General features: G+C 37.7%; 1 protein-coding gene across 5 annotated transcripts in view; it reads right to left on the reverse strand.

Moving 5' to 3' along the window:
* Positions 1-20,967, reverse strand: part of TMTC2 (transmembrane O-mannosyltransferase targeting cadherins 2) — a 320,399-nt gene that overhangs the window by 109,919 nt on the left and 189,513 nt on the right. For all 5 annotated transcript variants that reach the window (XR_010886594.1, XM_067312921.1, XM_067312901.1 and 2 more), the window contains 2 exons: positions 19,598-19,719; positions 4,307-4,388 (listed from right to left, as the gene is read on the reverse strand). Coding sequence is in view for 4 of the 5 variants with exons in the window: in XM_067312921.1 (XP_067169022.1) it covers positions 4,307-4,388; positions 19,598-19,719 (204 nt within the window). In the remaining variant the exon portion in view is untranslated. The remainder of the gene's footprint in view (positions 1-4,306; positions 4,389-19,597; positions 19,720-20,967) is intronic.

Here is a 20,967-nt window from a genome sequence, read left to right on the forward strand (position 1 = left end):
GAAGGGGAGATTTGTTTTTTTTTGTTTTGCTTTTAAGTGAGAGCTAGTACATAAAGCACCCAACAACTTCAAAATCAACTAGACTGCATCTTATTTATATCAGCCATCTCAATAAGATACTGAAGAATTTTTCTTTTCAAACAGATATGCACTTAAGCATTCCATTGTTTGAAATTCATCTTATCTCTGTGCATTGACAACATTATACAGAATCTTTAGCTTCTCCTGAGTAAGACTCAGTGCAGATGGAAATGGAAGATCTCTATTTCCTTTGTGGGTGGTCAATAGCATATCCAAAACTAAATAATCTCTGGGACATAACTGCATTGTTCTGACCTCACTGGACATTCTTATGTTCTCTCTGGCATATTTGCTAACAAATTTGACTTACAGACTCTTTGGGATTTTTTTTTTTTCAATCTAAACCATGTGTTAAAAGCCCAATTTAAAAAGGCATTCTTTCGCACTCCTGAGAAAATGATGCAAGATTATAAAACTAGTTCCCCTTTCTATTTCTATATCAAATGCCAAATGGTCTCACAATATTTTTACAACAATTCCTTTGCAACTGGTTAGTTGATAGCTATCTCTCTACGGTTTCTCAGATTGTCACTTGGATTCATCCCATCTTGACATAAGCAGCTAATCAGGGTACCCAAGTTAGAAGGAGAGTCCCCTCTATGGTCAATGGAGACAGGCAACTAAGACCATGTCACGCTATGTGCTCTGTATCACACTGCAGATACCAAATGCTTTCTGTTGATGACAGAAACCACCTAGGTCCTGTAGGATCCAAAATGACATACTTCAATTAAAGGCTTAAAGTAAGATAGGACGAATGAGGGCCCATATCCTGAATAGAAGCTGGTGAGATATTCTGAAAAAGACTTTTCCAGTGAAAACCAAGATGGAGATTCAAAAATAAACTTTTTCTAAGTTCAACTTGGTTCGGTCAAAATTGCTCACCTTAAAACTTCTTCTTAAAAAAGAAAATGTTTATTAAAAATATTCTGTAAAAAAACTCAGCCTTTATAAGAACATTCAGATCTACTATCTGAAATAATCTCCTCCACTGTTTTGAATTTAAAAAATTGTATGTTTTGCCGGAAAATTTTTAAAAAAATTATTCATGTAGGAACCCTACTTCTGCACTCTTTCCTCTCTCATTTTTTCTTCTTCCTGATTCATCTATATTATTCATAATACAATGGTTCTTCACAAAGTTCAGATATTCACATAACTGGTATATGAGAGGGAAGGAAAAAAAAAAAGAAAGAAAAAAAAAGTGCACAGGTGAGCAGCTGCCTGCATTTTCAGCCTGAAAGTGACTGCCCCCCTATCTGGAAACTCTTTTGCGGGGTCACTGTAGCAACAGCCATTTCTCGTTATGTCTAACGAAGTGGCAACATGTCTGCAGTGTGCAGGGATTTGTAGCCCTTCAGCTTTCCACCAGTTCTGCTCCCTTCAGACATCTCCAAGCACAATGAGTTCGAGAAATACTGTTTTAAATCCAAATCCACAGCCAGCTAATTATCTATACAAAACTAATTGTAACACTAGTTTCATCAGAGAAATGTGCTGCAGTGGTGTTATCCCAAGAAGCAATCATGAAGCTGTTCACATCTCTCCAAATTTCCATGTGACTAAATAAGCTGACTCCTGCACCAACTCACATCATCTAAGAATAGCTTTGGCTGAATTAAAGTACATTAAAATACAAGTGTAAGCCTCCTAAAAGATATAATACATGGACAGTTATTCCTGATAGTTCAAAAAAAATCCAAAAGGTTAGATGTCAAAAAGAACATCTGCACATCCTGGGAGCAGAAATTACAAGTGTGAGCATGCATGTGCACTTGGAATAATACCTCCAGTCCATATATTCATGCTACTCCATCAACACACTGTTGGGTCCCAGCTGACCACTCTGTCTCTTTGGCTGTGCTGTAAGGCATGTGTTTTTTTAGGGCTGATGCCAACTATTTTACTCCCTGTTCCAATATCTTCATATTGAGAAAAAATGAATCTTTAAGATTTGCATGAGAAATATGGACATATTCCCCTGTGGTTTAACTTTTGGCATACAGGATACAGAGTGTACCTGTGACAAGCTGCTAAAACAAGTTCATGAGATGCAGAGATAAAACCTACCAAAAGTGTTCACTAGGGATTCCTGTTTAATAATTGGAGTGTCCCTGGACACATACTCTACAAGTTCTTCGTAAATACAAGGAAACAGGTGGGAGGGAGGAAAAAAAAGCCAAAATAATTCATTTCAAATTTTACAAAGTTCTGTGCCTGAAGTGATGAGGTTTTGAGATCACCTGTACTATACAGACATCTAAGCCAAGCATAAGTAAATCATACCCTCCTCACAGCTACTTTGACATAAACATGGAGTAATACTGCTGAATTCAGTGAGTTGATCAGAACTTGTAATCAAAGGTTTCATTTAAATGCTGTAAAGCTGTCTGTATATGAAGTATTTCATAACAGAGACCCAGTGCTTGGGAGAGCGAGTCTTCTGTGTCTATAGCCCTGCAGTATCAGATTTTACTACTATATTCCAAACACTGACCAAATTTTGACCTTCATTCCTCTGCAGAGCAGAGTCTTATGTATGTTGCAATAATGACCTCTGCGCAATGAAATAGAAATCACTAGGTATTGTATCTATGATACAACAGAGGAAAAACTTGCTAAATTTTTTAGGGAATAATCTTAATTAGGAAACAATATGCTATTTTCATACTGTAGTCTGGTAATGAAGAAGCCAATACATCATAGATGAACGATGATCCCAATAACCTTTCTTTTAGCTTTAGGCCACCCGAAAATGACACAGAGGCAATATTCCAGTGGAAAAAAACAAAACAAAACAAAAACAAAACAAACCTCCTGCAAGCTTTTTAAGTAATGCTAGGAAAAAAGAAAAAAAGCCTAGATCTGTAATAAAATGTACACAATCATAAGTTCAATTGCCAAGATGGAATTTTCAGACCTGCCTTTGCATTTGCATTCAGATAGATTTCCTAATAACCAGGGCTGGAAGGGGCCTTGAGTATGATTTCAAGAAACAATCTACTGCAACTTTTACTGATTATCTTGAGATCCCATCAACCGCACTTAAATCCAATTAAAATAATGGAGCTTATGTGCACAAATACACCTATCAAATTTACCTGTACAGCTATAAATAGAAGACAAGGTCACTAACTGCAACAATCCTTAATACAAAGTAAGAGGAATGCAACACTGAACTGCATTCGTTTAAATACTATGACATGTTCTAAGTAACAATGCATGCATTGATTCTGGAAGTCTAACATACAGGATTTTACACTGCAGATAACCAAACAGAAAGACAACATGCCAGCAATTCAGAGGAAGAAATCACACAAAGTAAAAACAAAGTTATTACGTGAGATTAATTTTCCCTTTTGGCCACTCATTTTCATTTATTTTACATTTATTAGTTGGAACCAGCAGAGGAAATTAAAACAATATATGAAGATATATATAGTGTGCCTGTGGTTCCCCACTTTCCTCTTTAACTAAGATGAAATTTATTCCTTCTTCCTATATTTTTCAATTGGGACTACATAGCTAGCATTTTTAGATTTGTCTATTATCAGCTTTAAAATACAGTAAGAATTAGTCCATAAAGTTAAATATTTTTGGTTCCTTGGGACTAATCACATCTGGAAATATTTTTTGCACATCCAGCAAAAGCAATCCAAAGTTATAAGGATACCTTCAAATTAACTGTGTGCTTTAAGCACATTAGTGGCTTAGTATGACAGAGGTATAGCCAACTTGTTAAAAACCTTTTATAATACTTATCTATTTCAAGCTACGAAGATGCTGGAAAGGAGGCAGATGTAAGGCCCATAAACACTCAACAAAAAGCAGACACAGGCATCTACAGAGCTGATGCACTCTGAAGCATAACCTTTAGTTGCCCACCCACCGGCTGCAAGCAAAGCTAGGCCAACACTGTTAATAATAATTCCAGGCTATGAAGCTTTGACATATGGCAATAGTCACCTTCCTTCTTTCCCAGAGAGGCAGCAAGTCTGAAATTCCCCTCACAGGAGGAAAGCTATGTAAAATACGAAAATCTTCCTCTCCCTTTGCAGCAATTAACAAATTGAAATGGAGATGAAGTTATACATGGTAGATTAGCTTCTTTCCCATTAAAGGAGGTATTTTGCCAGTAGCACTTTTCAAATCCTTAATCACTCTGGGCAACTAACAGTGAGCCTGGACTATGTGTGGAAACCCTGTCTATCTATGTGAACCTTACCATAATGCATGTAACAGTTTCCTTTGGTAGGGTCCAGCTGAATAGCCTTCATGAAGTACTTCTCTGCCTCGTTCTTGCGTCCCTTAAAAAAAAAAAAAAAAAAGAGTTAAAAAAATATTTTAACAGTGTGTCACCATGGAGCCATCATGTGCAGTTATGATTTCAAAATTCCAGGCACTAGAGAAAAACAATTACTATTATCACTGGACTTAGCCTAAGTAAATATGAATGTTTAAAGTGTTACAGTAAGTTCTGCGGTCAGCTACTTCAGCTGCAGATCTCCAGACTGAGTAAAAAATGTATCCAACCCTGTCAATGTTCATGAACTAAGGAAGTGGTAGAAATCCATTGCAACAAATACTGTAAAGGGATTTGGGTGAACGTGGAGCTATATGCTACTTTTCTGGCAGGCATCAGGACAAGCATTATACAGACCCAGGCTAAAACGGGGAGAGAGGGGAGTCAGGCTCAGTCATCGTCATTAACAAAAAGATAGGCAAATGAGAAAAGCATGTGTTAATTTGACCAAATAGCACTATATACACAGCTGACAGTAAAGTCACTAAAAAGAAAGGAACACAAATAGAAAATATTTCTGATTTTAACACAGGAAGCAAGATTTCACCCAAAGTCAGAGCTCTGTAAACCATAAAACATAACAGAAATAGAAACAGTAATTTTTGAAGACAATGACCAATGCTATGACAAAATGTCAGTAAAAAACAGAAATGGTGGTAAAAAGAGCAGGCATACCCTAAACTACAGATTCTCTTGTCACTGAAACCATCAAGTCACTGAAGTTGCACTATCAGGCACAAAGTGCCGGAGCAGATCTATTACTGGTCATTACTCTTTTCATGAAGAAAACAGTAATATTGGATTAGCCTAGTCTGATACTCAACCACCAGTCAGCGTCAGCTATTCAGTAAGGTACCTGTGATCAGTTTATCCCTAACCCCAGGAAATTAGTTGCTGCGGTTTGTATTATAAGGTAGAGGGCCTCCAGAACAAAGAACAACCGCTGTGGAAGAAAGGCACTGTGGTCGGTGCTCGCAGGGCTGCCCTGAGTGCTATTTCACAGATATATGCACACAGGCTTTCTCAGGTTATGTGGTCTAGAAATAGATATCTGAACGTTGCATACATCCTGCACTATCCCACAAGTTAACACAGGAATAATAACAAGGTCTGTTCATGATTATAGCTGCTCCAGATTCTCAGTATTCCCCTCAAGGGAATTGCCTTAAAGACAATAAAATAAAGAGAGAGAAAAGTTCTGCAGCACACCAAGAAGTTTATCAAGACCAGGTTTTATCAAAACCAAGATAGCAGGCAAGTTTCCAAGAGAACGTCCTGGTAGAGATACCAGCAGCCTTATCATTTACACTGACATAGTTTCACAAAATGAATGTTCATGGCAGGTAAGAATTTATTATTTAATAAAAATTTCTTTGGTAAACCCATATGCCTTAAACTCACCATATTCACAAAGCATGAGGCTTCCGTCAGCCAAATGATGCAATGGTGATAAGAATATGCTATCTTATATTGCAATGTTGTACTGCCTCACATTTTTTTTTTTAATATACAGCATACAACTATGGTTCAGAACAAGAAGTGAAGAAGAAAATAATCTCCAATTGCAAACATGGCATAAATTCCTGTCAGTATAAAATAATTATTCAAATTAAAATTGTTCAGAATTTTACATAGAAAATCTTTTGGAGGGGAGGGGGCGCTGTTGGCATTTGTTTTATTTATTTTATTTTTTTTTAATTTTAACTAAACTTTACACATTTAACTGCAAGGTTAGCATTCCTAGTCTGGCAAAAGGTATTGCGACATATGCAAGTCCAGTCTAGATGCTCCTAAATGACAGGCACCAACCATATATATCACTAATACTGACAGAAATAACACTTACAGATTTTACATCATTGCTTTTTTAATGGATTAACATCATTAGTCTTAGCTGGTTGCACTCTGCCTCTATCTATTTCTAGCATGTAAAAGGACAGTTCACTGAATATGGTCACAAAATATGTAACTTCTGCCTACAGAACTATGACCATAAGGCCATGAATATTTGTCAGACATAATTAATTTTCATTTATTGGGATCACCAAAAATACATGACTGCTCCATTCTTTTTGGCACTTTCCAAATGCCATCCTGCACCCAAGGTGTGACCAGTCAAGAGACCTGGAGCACATAATGATGACAGGTGCCAGTGTATACAGCATCAAAAGAATGACTGAGCTATTAACAGGCCCAAATACTCCTTTAACTCAAAAAAGGGGGGGGGGGGGAATCTTATGCTGTATCACCTAAGGCATAAAATGAGCTGACTACAAATGATCAGCACAGAGCCGTTTGTTCATGCTGGCCGTCATTTTAATATACCCACACTTGTCATGAAACGAATGAAAGCACTGTCTCGCAGAACAGCGCTCCGAGGAAGCTTGCGCCATGCTGTCTACCATGTCCGCTTTGGTGCCACCTGCCTGCTGTTAAAATGTCAATACCTCAGCACAGATTTAATAAGCTTTATTGGTGTGTCAGATGATCTAAAATCCAAACATCTGACAGAATCAGGCTATTCCACCATTAAACTTTAGCATTTATCCAACTTACGTCTGCCGCAAGGCAATAACTTTCTTCTGCGATCCAATGTGCACCTTCACTAACATAACAGAATATATACAGTGTATAGTTGGATTAAGATGGCAACCCCAGTTTCTATCTTTTCCCATTGTATGGGTTCAGTGTTAAATAAAACAGAGGGAATAAAATCCTAGATTTTAAAGCAAATCCACAGTAATTATTTAAACAGCTGAAAAATAGTGACTTGGTGCAGGATGGCATTTTATGTGCGCATTCACTGTTATGTGCATTGACCCATAGAAATGCAGGCATTGAGAGCCACTGGAAAGCTCCCAATTTCTAGCAGGAGAGTTTGCAGTTGTACATACACAACCACATGCTTTGGCAACGTCAAAAAGTAAAAAATATAGGTTTACAACTGCATACTAGCAGGATTATTTCAAGGATAAAAAGTTATTCATAAGATTTTAATGGAAGGACTTGATGGCTTTGAGGATTAATAAAGGGATAAAAAAAATACTTTTCACCTATTGGTCACTAGTTCATATCCAGTCCTGGTCGGTAGCTAATGAAAAGGTGTTATTTGACAGCTACTAGTTTGCTCTGGGAAAACAAGTAGGTGGTCCTAGCCCAAAACCTAATGGAGATACTCAATCCAACTCCACACGAAGCACCAGGACATTTATGGCATTTCCGTGCAGACACCAAGGATACACCAGCATGAAACAACGAATGGCAATCTCATTGCTGGGGAGAAGATGCTTCATGAAGACAATTCACATTTTGGGAGACTGTGCTGATATCCTCCTTACTGGACCTGGAAAGTATACATAAGTAAAGTATGGCTCTTATAAGCTAGCACACCAGCTGTCCTGGCTTTCGGAAATATCCCACTCTCCACAGATCATGCAGACTCCAAATTGGTGTGGCTAGTTGTTTGCAGTTTTTGAAGTTGAATAGTTATTAAGCATTTGAATATGAATTAAGGAGCTCAGTTTTTAAGACACCAATGCTTTGCAGGTGTCAACTGAAAGGGTTTTTATTTATTTATTTTTTCCTGAGAGACCAGACACTGGGCCTGACCTTGCTAATATGGTCAGATATATTGCTTAACTGGGCTTTCCTACAAAAGACTTATGATTACCATGATGAAAGAGAGCTAGCTAAGGGCAGTTGACATATCAGTAAAATTCCTTGCATTTATCCTTAAAATATTAAAAAATTAAGGATAAAACTACTGTTTTTTTCTACCTACTCCAATTTTTTTCCTCACGCTGCTGGCAGACTGTGCCAAATTTATGTTGAGGCAGCTGGTGTACTTCAGGCTGCCAGAGGCCCAAGACCCTAAGATGCTAATAAAATTGGAAAAGATTAATACAGCTGAGCAGCTCTGAATAACTCTCTTGTGCAGACTAAGGTGACACAGTGGCTAGTGGTAAGGTGGTTCAACAAATTAGGTGGTCTCTGCATTTTCACCTGGTTTCGTATTTCATAAATATGCATCATGCTTGAATCTGTGCAAGGGTTTAATCAGTAAAGCAGAGACTCCACTCTTCGGTAGAGTGATACAGTCTTCAAAACTTTTTAATTAGCTGAGCTAACTAAACTAAAATAACAAGTGAACTGAAGAGTTATCAAGGAGTTATCAAAGACTTATCAAGAATCAACAAGGTCACTGATATACACCAGCTCTATGTCCCTCCTCTAAAAATTAATACTTAAGTGAAGAAAGGACTTTAATACACTCAGGATGAAAATAATCCCTGGCAGGATCAATCAGATACAATTTATTCTTTTAGTTCTATCACCTATTTGCACCTTGAGTGGTTCCCTTCCTACTGGAGCTTAAGCATTTTTGAACATGATACCACTGCTTATATATAGATTTAGGAATCTAAAACACAGCTCATAACTTTACTGGCTTAGGGCATGATTCAAAGCCTATGAAGGTGACATTTTCTTCAAGCAAAGCAGTATGTATCTGATTAAGCAATAATATATTAGACCTATTTGACATTCATTTTCTTGTTTTATGGGTATCATATCACAAAAAGCATTCTTGCTTTATTAAAGCATACAAAATGATATATAAAAATAGTTTTTTTTCTGGAAGATCGTTTGTTTTATATACATGTGTATGTATATGTGTGTGTGTATATATATATATACACACGTGTGTATATATATATACACGTGTGTATATATATATATACGTGTGTGTGTGTGTGTATGTGTGTGTGTGTGTGTGTGTGTGTGTGTGTGTATATATATATATATATATAGTGTGTCTTTCTTTTTTGGAAACCATGATGTATAAAAGGAATTTACATCAGGTTAAATTACTGTTAACACTCCAAAAAAATTGTGTACAGTCTTAGATAAACTTTTAAAGAACAGATTTCATTGCACACCTTGTGATTTATTTACTTCCTAGAAACATATTGAAATGTTCACCTTGGTCATTATGCTTTAGATTATTTTATATCAAGAATACGTAATGAAATGTTAAGTAAATTTCCGTGTTAGGCACTTTCTTTTCCATTCAGTCTTAAGCCACATTTTATATTTTCTGATAAAGTAGTGTATTAATATCTACTCGTATTTCACCAGCCAGTCAGCAGAATATAAATTCACTATCTCCACATGCTGCTTTCATGAAGTCCTATCATTTTTTCCTAAACTAAATTTGGCTTATATCATGCATTTTTCTATGATTACGGCCAAAATTACTATATGCAGAGTAATAACAGATGAGTGGGGGCTATATTCAACCACGTAACAAAACAAAGAGATAACCCTCTTTCATGAAAACAGCTAATCCTGTGTGTGTCAGTGGTTCCTATAACAAGCTTTACATTTATATTGAGTAAAGTGAGAAATTTTGGGCTCCCCCTTATTTCATCTACAGGAAGTTAGAAACAAGATACAGAGGATAAGATCCCTAAAGGAGGTTGGTTAGGGATTACATGCATAAATACCTTTAAAGAGCTGCTCCAGTGTCATTTACCAACTAGTTAGACATCTATTTTATATTTAAATGAAAATATTCCGCTTTACAATTAATTCTGTTACATTTGGCATGCAGCCAAAAATATGGCCTAAGGGAACTGAAAAGCGCATCTATGAATGCAATACTTGTGGCACGTGGCCAACCTCAAAAGAAGTACAACTTCAAGACATGTCAGTTATTGAAATTTCTATAGTTTGGAAATCCTGATATTCAGCCTGGAGGTGTTAATGCACCAGATAACCAAATCTAAAACAAAACAGGGCTTATGGTTCTTAATTCAATAAACACGAATTGCCACATTGAAGGGGGACCCTCTCCAAATAAATTGCTTGTAAATGGGAAATCAAAAACAACAAAAGAAAACTTTGACGTTTTGCAAATTTCAGAACTAGATTCAAACTTTGTGCTTGGATCAGTTTTATCCTTCAAGGGATTTAAAGTGACAAGAAAAACTATAATGTCTGTGTCAAACCTGGAAGAAAAAATGGATACACAGGAGAAAATATCTGTAAAGTAACAGTGCTCATTGCTTGGCTTACTTTAATCTCTTATGGAGAATCTACCCAAGGATTCAATGTAATTTATACTTTGTTATGATAGAAGTTTAACTGAAATACCTTATTTTCATTTAAAAATTCTTCCTAGAAAGAAACAGTATTAACAGCCTAGGGATTTAGGCTCACAAAATGAGATATCTAACAAACAGCTTTGCTCATCTAGTTAAATTGACCCATTTTGAAAATGCCTTTTAATTTACTAAAGATCTCTATATGTGTAGGCTTTTGTTTATCTTTCCCAAAAGAAGTATTATTAAAAATACATATCTTTCCATTTTAAAAGAATTGATTACTAAAAGAAGGGATAAACTACTCTAGAAAATCATATCTAACTTTAACATACAGCATTTCGATTGCTAAGTCTTAAGATGAGTCATGCCTGTTCTGACATTATAACTGTTCTTCCTTGCTCCTGTTTTTTTTAAAAAAATTGTGTAAATTTAGTGAGACAGAAAAAGAGTAGCCATCAAGCTACAACAGTGAAACTAGACTATGACAGAGCTGTCCAACAGAAGTGCAGATTTCCTTTCTGTGCTACAACATATTAAGCAAATAGTTATAGAAAGCGTTGAGTTAGTCTATTCATTCTTGCACTACATTCCTCTTTTCCTCTGCTGTCCCCTTTCTTTCTGTTCTTACTGGCTTCTACTTAGGTCCATCTTTTTATTTATTTATATTTATTTTGGGATGACTTTCAAGGACTACACCGATTACTAAATATTGTAGGGAATTTCACAGTGGCGCTCTGAGTAATTTAACCACTAACTGAGTATGGCAGCATACCTTTCTGGCCTTCAGCTTGTCAGAAACACAAGCAAACAAACAACTGCAGGCAAAAATAAGGCCACCCACTGAAGAGGGAATATCTTGAAACTGAGAAAATTTATTTCACTTCAGTGTTGATACTTGAATGTCACAACCTTGTTTCTTTTATTTTAATCCAAAACAGTGCCAGTCTCTATCATGTCTGTGTCCTCATCCCTCCCTTAGGAGAAAAATGTTTTAAAATAAAATATTTTAGATTTTAGGGAATCTTCTAGTGTGATTATGACTGAATTTAATATGGTTTAGAGCTGTAATACAGAAATTTTATATGGCAAAATAAATTTTTCTTACAGCACTTTGGGTGATTTTCCAAGCCTGTAAAAACAGATGAATAGCACTGTGTGGAGCTATGTAAAATGCAAGAAATCATTGTGTCATTTTTTCCCAGAGAAATACATCAAAGCTTGTAATTCCTAGATGCAACATGCTAATTACTAAAACAGTAAGCTGCCCCTAACTACATTAGCCAGAGTAGGCATTATTACCAACTATGTGAGGGGCAGTACGTGGGGTGAAGTCCACTCACAACAGATAAAGCAAATCTTCAGCCCAGATTTATCTATAATGCAAATAAAGCTTCTTGCAACAGAGGGCTATTGCAGCAATCATCCACTGTCTGACAGCAGGGGCCACTGGAAGGGAGGGTTTATCAGCGCCCCCTCTGACAATAGACTGAAGGCGGGGGGGAGGGAAAGCTTTACTTATGCATGATATTTTCTTAGCATTATAGCCAACCCTTCTTCTCCTAGAAGGCCTATTTTTATAATGGAAAATGAATTACAGCACATGCTCACGGTCTCACCTGGCCCTGTCATTTTTGACAGACTCATTTATATCTTAGAACTGGGAGCCTTGCAATTTTAAAGCCTTTTACAAAAATTATGCTTTCCTTTGTGATACAGAAATAAATTACCTAAGTAAGGGATAAGGCCCAGGTGCTTTGACTCTAAACTCATGTGCTACCAGTAGACTGACTAGGTCAACTAACACATCACTTTGACAAATAAATTTCTCAAGTAATTTATGCAGCTTAACAAGTGAGAGATATAAGAAGAACACGGAAATACATAATGATAAAGCACTGCAGTGCTAAAGAGCTATACTTTGTTTCTGAAAATAAATAAATAAAAGAACAGCAGAAACTTAAACCCCAGACAATTGGCTGCTTTCCAATTATTCTACTAGCTGTGCAGCTAATCATACCTTTTAACCAGTAAATTTTGCTGTTTTAATATATCTTCCGGAAAACTGAAGCTCAGTGAGCTATAATTTTCAGATATGAACATATAATATTATCCAATATATGGGTTATGTGACTATTAATATTAGATAAGAAGACTGTAAATTCATTAGCCCCATTCCTTTGGAGCTCTTCAGTTTGTCTGCATTTTTCCTGCGTATACAGGGACATGCTCAAGTCCATCTGGCATTTGCTTTATCCCAGCAAAGCTAACAAGACTTGAGACAAATATTTGCATTAAAAAAAATTCTTTCAGTACAAATAAGAATTTTTGACTCCAAAGTTTTTATTGCATACAAATTACAACTATACCACTTATTTTTTTTCAAGAATCAATGACAATTTAACAGCTGGTTTTGGTTTATTTTTTTGTTTTGTGTCTACACAGTTTATATTGAAATGTAACTTACAGTTATTACAAGCTGGACAGCATATTCTGAGTTTTAAGAACCTCTATAGCTATTCAGAAAGTAAACTTTACTGACAGTAATTTTGATGAGAATGACATCCTTAATATTTTAAATTATTACTGCAGGACATGAGTTTGTCATCAAAAGGCTTTTGGGGATAGGGAGGGGAAGCTTGTTTTATTTGGATTTCTATTTCACTTTTTACTTTTTGCTTTCATTGTGTTTCTTTGATTTTGTGTCATTCCAAACTTCTGGATGCACACATGCAAAATTTGGATACATTTCGAAGAAGAAAATATTATTTCTTCAGGTTTGTCTAATGACCAGTCAGAGATTTGTCTCATACTGCTCTATACTGTCAACTTTCACATACTTCTAAACTTAAACTCAAAAAAAAAACAAAAAAAAAAACCCTCCTATTCTTGAATAGATACATTTTGAACTATGTATTAAAAATTTTGTAAAAGTAAACAAAATGCTTGTTAATATCCTCAAAGTCATTTAGAATGTTCATTTGGAGGAAAGAGAATGTGGCATAGAAATAAAAAAATACTGTGTTGTCCTTTAAAGGCTTTCTGGAATATATGTAAGTTTATGAATGAAATCATTTACAAATTGTATGTGCTTATACTGAGCATACACAAAACCAAAAGAATTAGCACAAGGAAATTTTAATAGCATAGATTAGACTTTTGCTTTCTATGGCTGATTTCATCTTATAAAATGCAAGATTAAAATGTAAATTGCCCTTTGGAACAGTAGTGACATTAGCTACATGCAAATCAGAAGCTGGCAAAAATCAGCCTCAGATGATGACATGAATTAGTATCTGTCACTTACAGCATGATTACAATCATTTTAAGTTTACCCCCCTGGATGAATTGTGATTTACCTTTTTGGCAGCTGTAAAAATGATGCAGCTCATGAACTCACAAAAGGCAGAACATTCAAGTAGTAGATAATCCTGCTTAAAAATCTCTTCTCAGCAAGACAGAATAATAGATTTTAATATTAAATACATGTAAGTACCAGGACTTTGATTCTTAACAGTGTGTTTTAGTACACTGGAACTGGCTTCAGCATGGAAACAAGGAAAGGTATGTAAAATCATAGAACAATTCATGTTGGAAGAGACCTCAAGATATCATCCTGTCCAATCTCCTGCTCAAAGCAGGGTCCACACTGACTTCAGTCCAGATTGCTCATGCAAGTTATTGTTCAAGTTAGAAATAAAAAAGTAACTATTCTTCATTGCTAAGCTAATAAATTCACCTAGTGTGCAGTGCCTTTATTTTAAACTATGCTGTAGAACCCATCAGTGAAGGGGGGGTGGGGGAAGAAAGACAGGCACAAGTCATTGTGAATTTAGAAAATATGTTTTTCATATGCACAGTTCCTAGTTTGTGTCTGATAAAACCATGGCCATGAAACATGGACAAAAGAAATGGCTCGCACTCTGGAAAATGCTCATTTGTTTATATGCCCACGGGTATGAAACTGTAGAAAGCTTTTGCTGAAACTTGGGAAATTACAGCCTGCTGCAACAACAAACAATTCTGCAAATCCCAATACACTGGGCATACGTTGCCCTCCCAGTTGCTCACAGGAAGGGGAAGAAAACAGCAGGTACAAGAAGCTGGTCCAGCTACCCAGAGTGGCACTAAGGGAATAAATGAATCATGTCATGCTGCTCCTAGTAGGTGTTAATACTGGCAACAGACTGCAGGAGGCAGAAAAGCTGGGGTTAAAATTAAGCCACTCCATTGCAGTTTAAGTCAGGAAGTAAAACATTTCTGAATTTGTGAACTTTCTAGGTTTGATTTTGCTGCTAGGGTTTTATATAGTACAATTGCCTTTGGCTGGAATGAAGGAGCTTGTCTGAAACCTTTCTCTTCCCCTCACCCTCCAATTTCACTGATAGAGAAAATTTTTCTATCTACATTAGCACCTATTTCCACCCTTCACTTTTACACAAAAGAGACGTGATAAAAAGACACAGAGAAATGTTATCAATAGTTTTGTGTCAGCATTTACTATTCAAAGAAAGGATTTAAAGAAGTCAGAATTTTGGTTCCAAAAAAAAAAAAAAGAAAAGATAGATGACAGGAAATATGCCTCCAAAATGTCTCTCCTCTTACATCAGAAAATTAAAGTACGCTTTCCTCTGGCCTAAATACACAGGCTGTGAATAAATGACAGTGAGTCTAAGTAGCAAGATTTAATAGAAGAAGAAATCACTGTGGTATCTCAAGTTAGGTACTTGAACAACTATGCCAAAGGGAGCAGCTCTAACTATACCGAATTCCAAGGAAGTCTATGCAGACTTCCAGTAAGCACGTCAGTTATGGCAATCACATACATACTATGGGAACTAATACTGGTACAGTACAGTGTACTAGAAACTCGTCAAAATTCATTTCATGTGAATAAGTGAGCAGATGGTAGGCTGCAAAACTGATTAAGGGTAGATCTCCAACATGGAGACAAAAATTTCATATTCCACTGCCAAATCTCTTCATCATCCGATTTTTTATTGAATGCCTTTTCAGACTTTGTAGCTGAAAGAGTTAGATGAATTAAGTCCCAAATTTCAATAAAGACAAATGAACACTTTTTCTCATGAACAAAATATCCAGCAGAAAAATCTTCCTCCAACTATAATTACACTGTCTTACACTGTCACCAGCTTGTTGCTGGTTAGGTGTTTATGAAATCCTGCGTCACTACAGGAAGGACATCAGCACCGTCCTTTCAGCTTAGGCTGCTGTTAGTGGAATGGACAAGAACCCGTCTATACATGTTGTCCTGAATATGTGAAGAAGTGAGAGTGGTAAAAGAAAAAGTGTCAAGAGACAATAATAAATAACTTTGATGAGAACAGATTAAAATTATGGCAAAGAGCGGGTGCTGGTAAGCAAGCATGCATTGAAAAAGAAGAGGCAGAGTATTTTATTGGTCTATCATGCTGAGGTATACACTGTTCAAAGTTGTATACAGCTCCTGTCATTTTTGCTAATGAGACACATTCTTTCACAAACATAGCTCAGATCCTCAAGGCACAAACCACCTCACATGTATCTTGTGTTTATATCCCTGGAGAAATGTAAACAGTTCAATTCTGCTATAAGGATTTGTGTACATTTTTCATCACTTTCCTCTCAAAGTATGCCACTAACATTTAATGCTATTGCTGTACTTTCATAACAAGGGGACAAAATTAAAAAAAAAACTCTTTAGTGGCTCTCATTGCTTGTAAGGAATTATGAGATTGGGGTTTTTTGGTTTTGTTTTTTAAAGAAAACTGTGAGACTTTTTTCACAGAGAAACTGCAAGATATTCCCTAGCAGATCTTATATTTCATATACTCAGCAATCCAAAAAATATGCAGAAAAAAAACCACAAGAAAGTCAGGCGTAGGAAAAAAGAATAGAGAGATTTGTATTCAAATTGAGACACCTTTAAATCAAAGAACTTCTAAAAAGAAACCCATAATGCTGACTTTCTGATATTATTCTTAGGTGCAAAATACAAAGATATCCACCAGAAAAGCAAGGTCAATTAGGAAATTTTACTGTATAAACTACTTACAGTTCTATTCTAGAGGAAGGTGATCAGTACATGCATGTATTTGCCAGCATCTGAGAAATCTTAACTGGAAATGGAGATTACAGTAAAAAACAGTAAAAACTGTCTTTCCAGAGATTGAAAGTAATAGGCAGTGGGGATATAACACTAACAGCTTAACATCCATTAAAAGCTAAAGATCTCCATTCATACAGTGTTTGTTTTTTAAATCAAGCTTTGTATTTGACATTATGTGATAACACTTAACAATGTTTAATTCTTTCTAATTATGTTGTCACTTGCTGCTCCCACAGAATCCCTCTGCTCTAATCTCCTCCTGACTCCTCCTCCTTTTCCAAATTCAGCTACTTTTAGTAGCAATGGATCTGCCAGGAATTAATTCTGAACTACTTTTCTTAACTGAATCTCTCTACCGTGGCCAAGGTCTTTTTTGCTGAAAGACTGGATAGAGCATAAGCGAGGTCAGAGCGAAAGCTTATAGCTAGGCGAGAGGTTGAGGAGGCTATTCAGACTGAGGCACAAAGATTAAAGGTACCAATAGGGCATAGGAAGGAAACGTGAAACTACTGGGGTGAACGATGACAACAAATGTGGCAGAGAAAAACACAACATGGACAGGAAAGAGAGGAGATGGTCAGAAAAATGGGAATAATGAGAAATGGTAAATAATTTAAAACATAATTATTTTAGGGAAGCAAATGGAAATTCATTTTCATCTTCAAAACATGTGAAAATCCAGGAGGGATTGGCACTGTGCTATAACTAACACAGAGCCAGTTTAGCTGGGGCTACAAGCACCCACGAGTGCTGAGGGAGCTGGCAGATGCCATTGCTAAGCCACTCTCCATCATCTTTGAAAGGTCATGGAGAACAGGAGAGGTGCCCGAGGACTGGAAGAAAGCCAATGTCACCCCAGTCTTCAAAAAGGGCAAGAAGGAGGACCCAGGGAACTACAGGCCAGTCAGCCTCACCTCCATCCCTGGAAAGGTGATGGAGCAGCTCATCCTGGAGGCCATCTCCAAGCATGTGGAGGACAAGAAGGTGATCAGGAGTAGTCAGCATGGCTTCACCAAGGGGAAATCATGCCTAACCAATCTGATAGCCTTCTATGATGGAATGACTGGCTGGGTAGATGAGGGGAGAGCAGTGGATGTTGTCTACCTAGACTTCAGCAAGGCTTTTGACACTGTCTCCCATAACATCCTCATAGGCAAGCTCAGGAAATGTGGGTTAGATGAGTGGACAGTGAGGTGGATTGAGAACTGGCTGAATGGCAGAGCTCAGAGGGTTGTGATCAGTGGTGCAGAGTCTAGTTGGAGGCCTGTAGCTAGCGGTGTCCCCCAGGGGTCAGTCCTGGGTCCAGTCTTGCTCAACTTCTTCATCAATGACCTGGATGAAGGCACAGAGTGCACCCTCAGCAACTTTGCTGACGATACAAAACTGGGAGGAGTGGCGGATACACCAGAGGGCTGTGCTGCCATTCAGAGAGACCTGGACAGGCTGGAGAGGTGGGCGGAGAGGAACCTCATGAAGTTCAACAAAGGCAAGTGCAGGGTCCTGCACCTGGGGAGGACTAACCCCCTGCACCAGTACAGGTTGGGGGTTGACCTGCTGGAAAGCAGCTCTGCGGAGAAGGACCTGGGAGTGCTGGTGGACACCAAGTTAAGCATGAGGCAGCAATGTGCCCTTGTGGCCAAGAAGGCCAATGGTATCCTGGGCTGCATCAGGAAGAGTGTTGACAGCAGGTCGAGGGAGGTGATTCTGCCCCTCTACTCAGCCCTGGTGAGGCCACATCTAGAGTACTGCGTCCAGTTCTGGGCTCCCCAGTACAAGAGGGATGTGGCACTACTGGAGCAAGTCCAGCGAAGGGCTACAAAGATGATTAGGGGACTGGAGCATCTCTCTTATGAGGAAAGACTGAGAGAGCTTGGCCTGTTTAGCCTGGAGAAGAGAAGGCTGAGAGGAGATCTTATCAATGTGTACAAGTATCTGAAGGGAGGGTGTCGAGAGGATGGGACCAGACTCTTTTCAGTGGTGCCGAGTGACAGGACGCGAGGCAACGGGCACAAACTGAAACACAGACGCTTCCATCTGAACATGAGGAAATACTTTTTCACTGTGAAGGTGACAGAGCACTGGAACAGGTTGCCCAGAGAGGTTGTGGAGTCTCCTTCTCTGGAGATATTCAAAACGCGCCTGGATGCGATCCTGTGCAACGTGCTCTAGGTGACCCTGCTTGAGCAGGGGGGTTGGACTAGATGATCTCCAGAGGTCCCTTCCAACCTCAGCGATTCTGTGATTCTGTGATCTATATTCAAAATGCAGAGTAAATTCTGAAGAAATAAAAAAGTCCAACTCTCCTGATTTCTTTTTTGTGGAAGTATGTCTTAGAAGGTACTTGACTAGTTCTTTTTATACACTCAGAGAGATACTCCTTAAGAAGTGTAATTCAAAGCATGAGACACACAACTCGGGAAGTGTAGGTTACACTCCTAGCTCTGCCATGGGCTGCTAGTAGAAGTCCAGGCCAAACTCTGAACTTCCCTATACCACAACTGCATATCTGCATACAACCATATCTGCAGAATGAAGATAATATTTCAATATACTTCTGAATATCACAGTCTAACTAGTGTTACAAAAACATTTACAAAAGGAACCCTAATCCAATTAACATTAAGATGCCTTAGGATTCATATAAAAGAATATATTTTTATATTAATATCAGCACTTGTGACTTAAACTACTTATAATAAAGTCTTTTTCAGCCAAACAGAACTCCTTACAACTTGTTATAAGGCTCTGTTATAGCTTTATAACGTATGACCTGTTACATGCAATTATAACTGTTTTGTTCCAGCACAGAGGTGGGGGTATTTCAGTAAAGAATAAAATGTTTCATAAATACCTACTCTGTCAAATTCTTTAATTAGAAGGCACTACTGAACTACAGTGATAAATAGAGCAATAAGCGATTTTAAGGCCAAGCTCTTGCCATTCCTTTACCTCAGCAACTTGAAAGGCCCGAGACTGACTCCCAGGAGCTGCTGATTAACTCACCGTTAGAGCCAGAAGTTTTCCGTAGGTGAGATGTGCTGGGATGTGGTCACTCTTGGATCTCAGTGACTCCACATACCAGTGCTCTGCTTCGGGCAGCCGGCTCATTCTCATGTAGGCTTCTCCTACAGGGTGAAACAAAAGCGAGTGAGAATACCCACGATTTCTGTAGATCTATCATTTCATTTAAGACACGCAAACAGTTTCACATTATAATTTGCTACTTATTATATGGGCAGAGATCTTGAACAGGGTGAAGTGCTTTGGATGCCTGCAATTAAAAGAAAATATATAAAATAAAGGTGCCTTACAGACACTTGAGTGAGGAGATTCTGAGTTATGGCCTTATTAGGGATGAAAGAGCATGAGTGAGATGAAAGTCTTGTTGGAATAGAATTGCAAGTGAGAGCTCCAGCTGCTAAATATCAATCAAAAGTCACAAAGTAACAGAAATTTTATCACATCTACTGTAGAAAAGCTACTTCTTTTCCATTAGGCTACATTGCACAGCATGGAGTGCAAGGGAGAATACAGAATGTGCTTTTATTTAACCATAATACATCAAGAACCTAGTTTAAAAAAAATGGCAAAGGTTAAGAAAACAGTCCTGAAACTACATCAGGAAGGAAGGAGAAGACCTAAAAAAAAAGCTAGTCTCAGAACATAGTTAAGTTTGGTCACCTGCCACAATTAAATTAGAATATAGCATCAGTAATTTTAAATTTTCTAATCTTAGGAAGCCATGTACAAAATAACTAAAACCGGATTCTTTTCAAATTCAAATCCTTTACTATGAGAGGCTGAGGCTGCCAATGTACAAGGACAACAGAAGAATGTGGAGTTAGAGAGTCATGCACTATAGCACAGATAGTACTTCAAATTGCTGAGAATGAATTTAACCTACTGAAGAAGTCAGGATTTGTTTCTAAGAAAAAACACAACCAAATTTCTCACAGGTTGGAAATAAGCAATAAGTAGTAAATTAAGCAACAGTGAAGAATGGCAGCTCTCAGATTAATGCTCTGCATTTATACAGCTCTTTTTCAAGGGTTGTAAATAAAAACATGCCTCTGCCCAAGTCAATGACGGACTGAAAGAGGAGAGTGACGACTTCACCAGCTCACCAGCCGATTCTTTCTGAATAAACGGCTATTATTTTCCCCAAAGCATAAAGTCACAGTTTATCCAAAGCCACCACTGGATGATCAAGAGAGGACTAGGGCTGGCCCAAGCAGAGGATGGCCAGGCCATTTCCAGGTGAGTCGCTGCCCCCAGTTCTGCACCACATGGAAGTGAAAAGCTGTGAGGGCAAGAGATAGAGAGAAGGACCCATATGCTCTGCTCAAGCTGGATGCCGACTATCACAATCCCAA

Source organism: Apteryx mantelli, chromosome 1 (assembly GCF_036417845.1).
Source record: "Apteryx mantelli isolate bAptMan1 chromosome 1, bAptMan1.hap1, whole genome shotgun sequence".
In the NCBI taxonomy this organism is placed as follows: Eukaryota; Metazoa; Chordata; class Aves; order Apterygiformes; family Apterygidae; genus Apteryx; species Apteryx mantelli.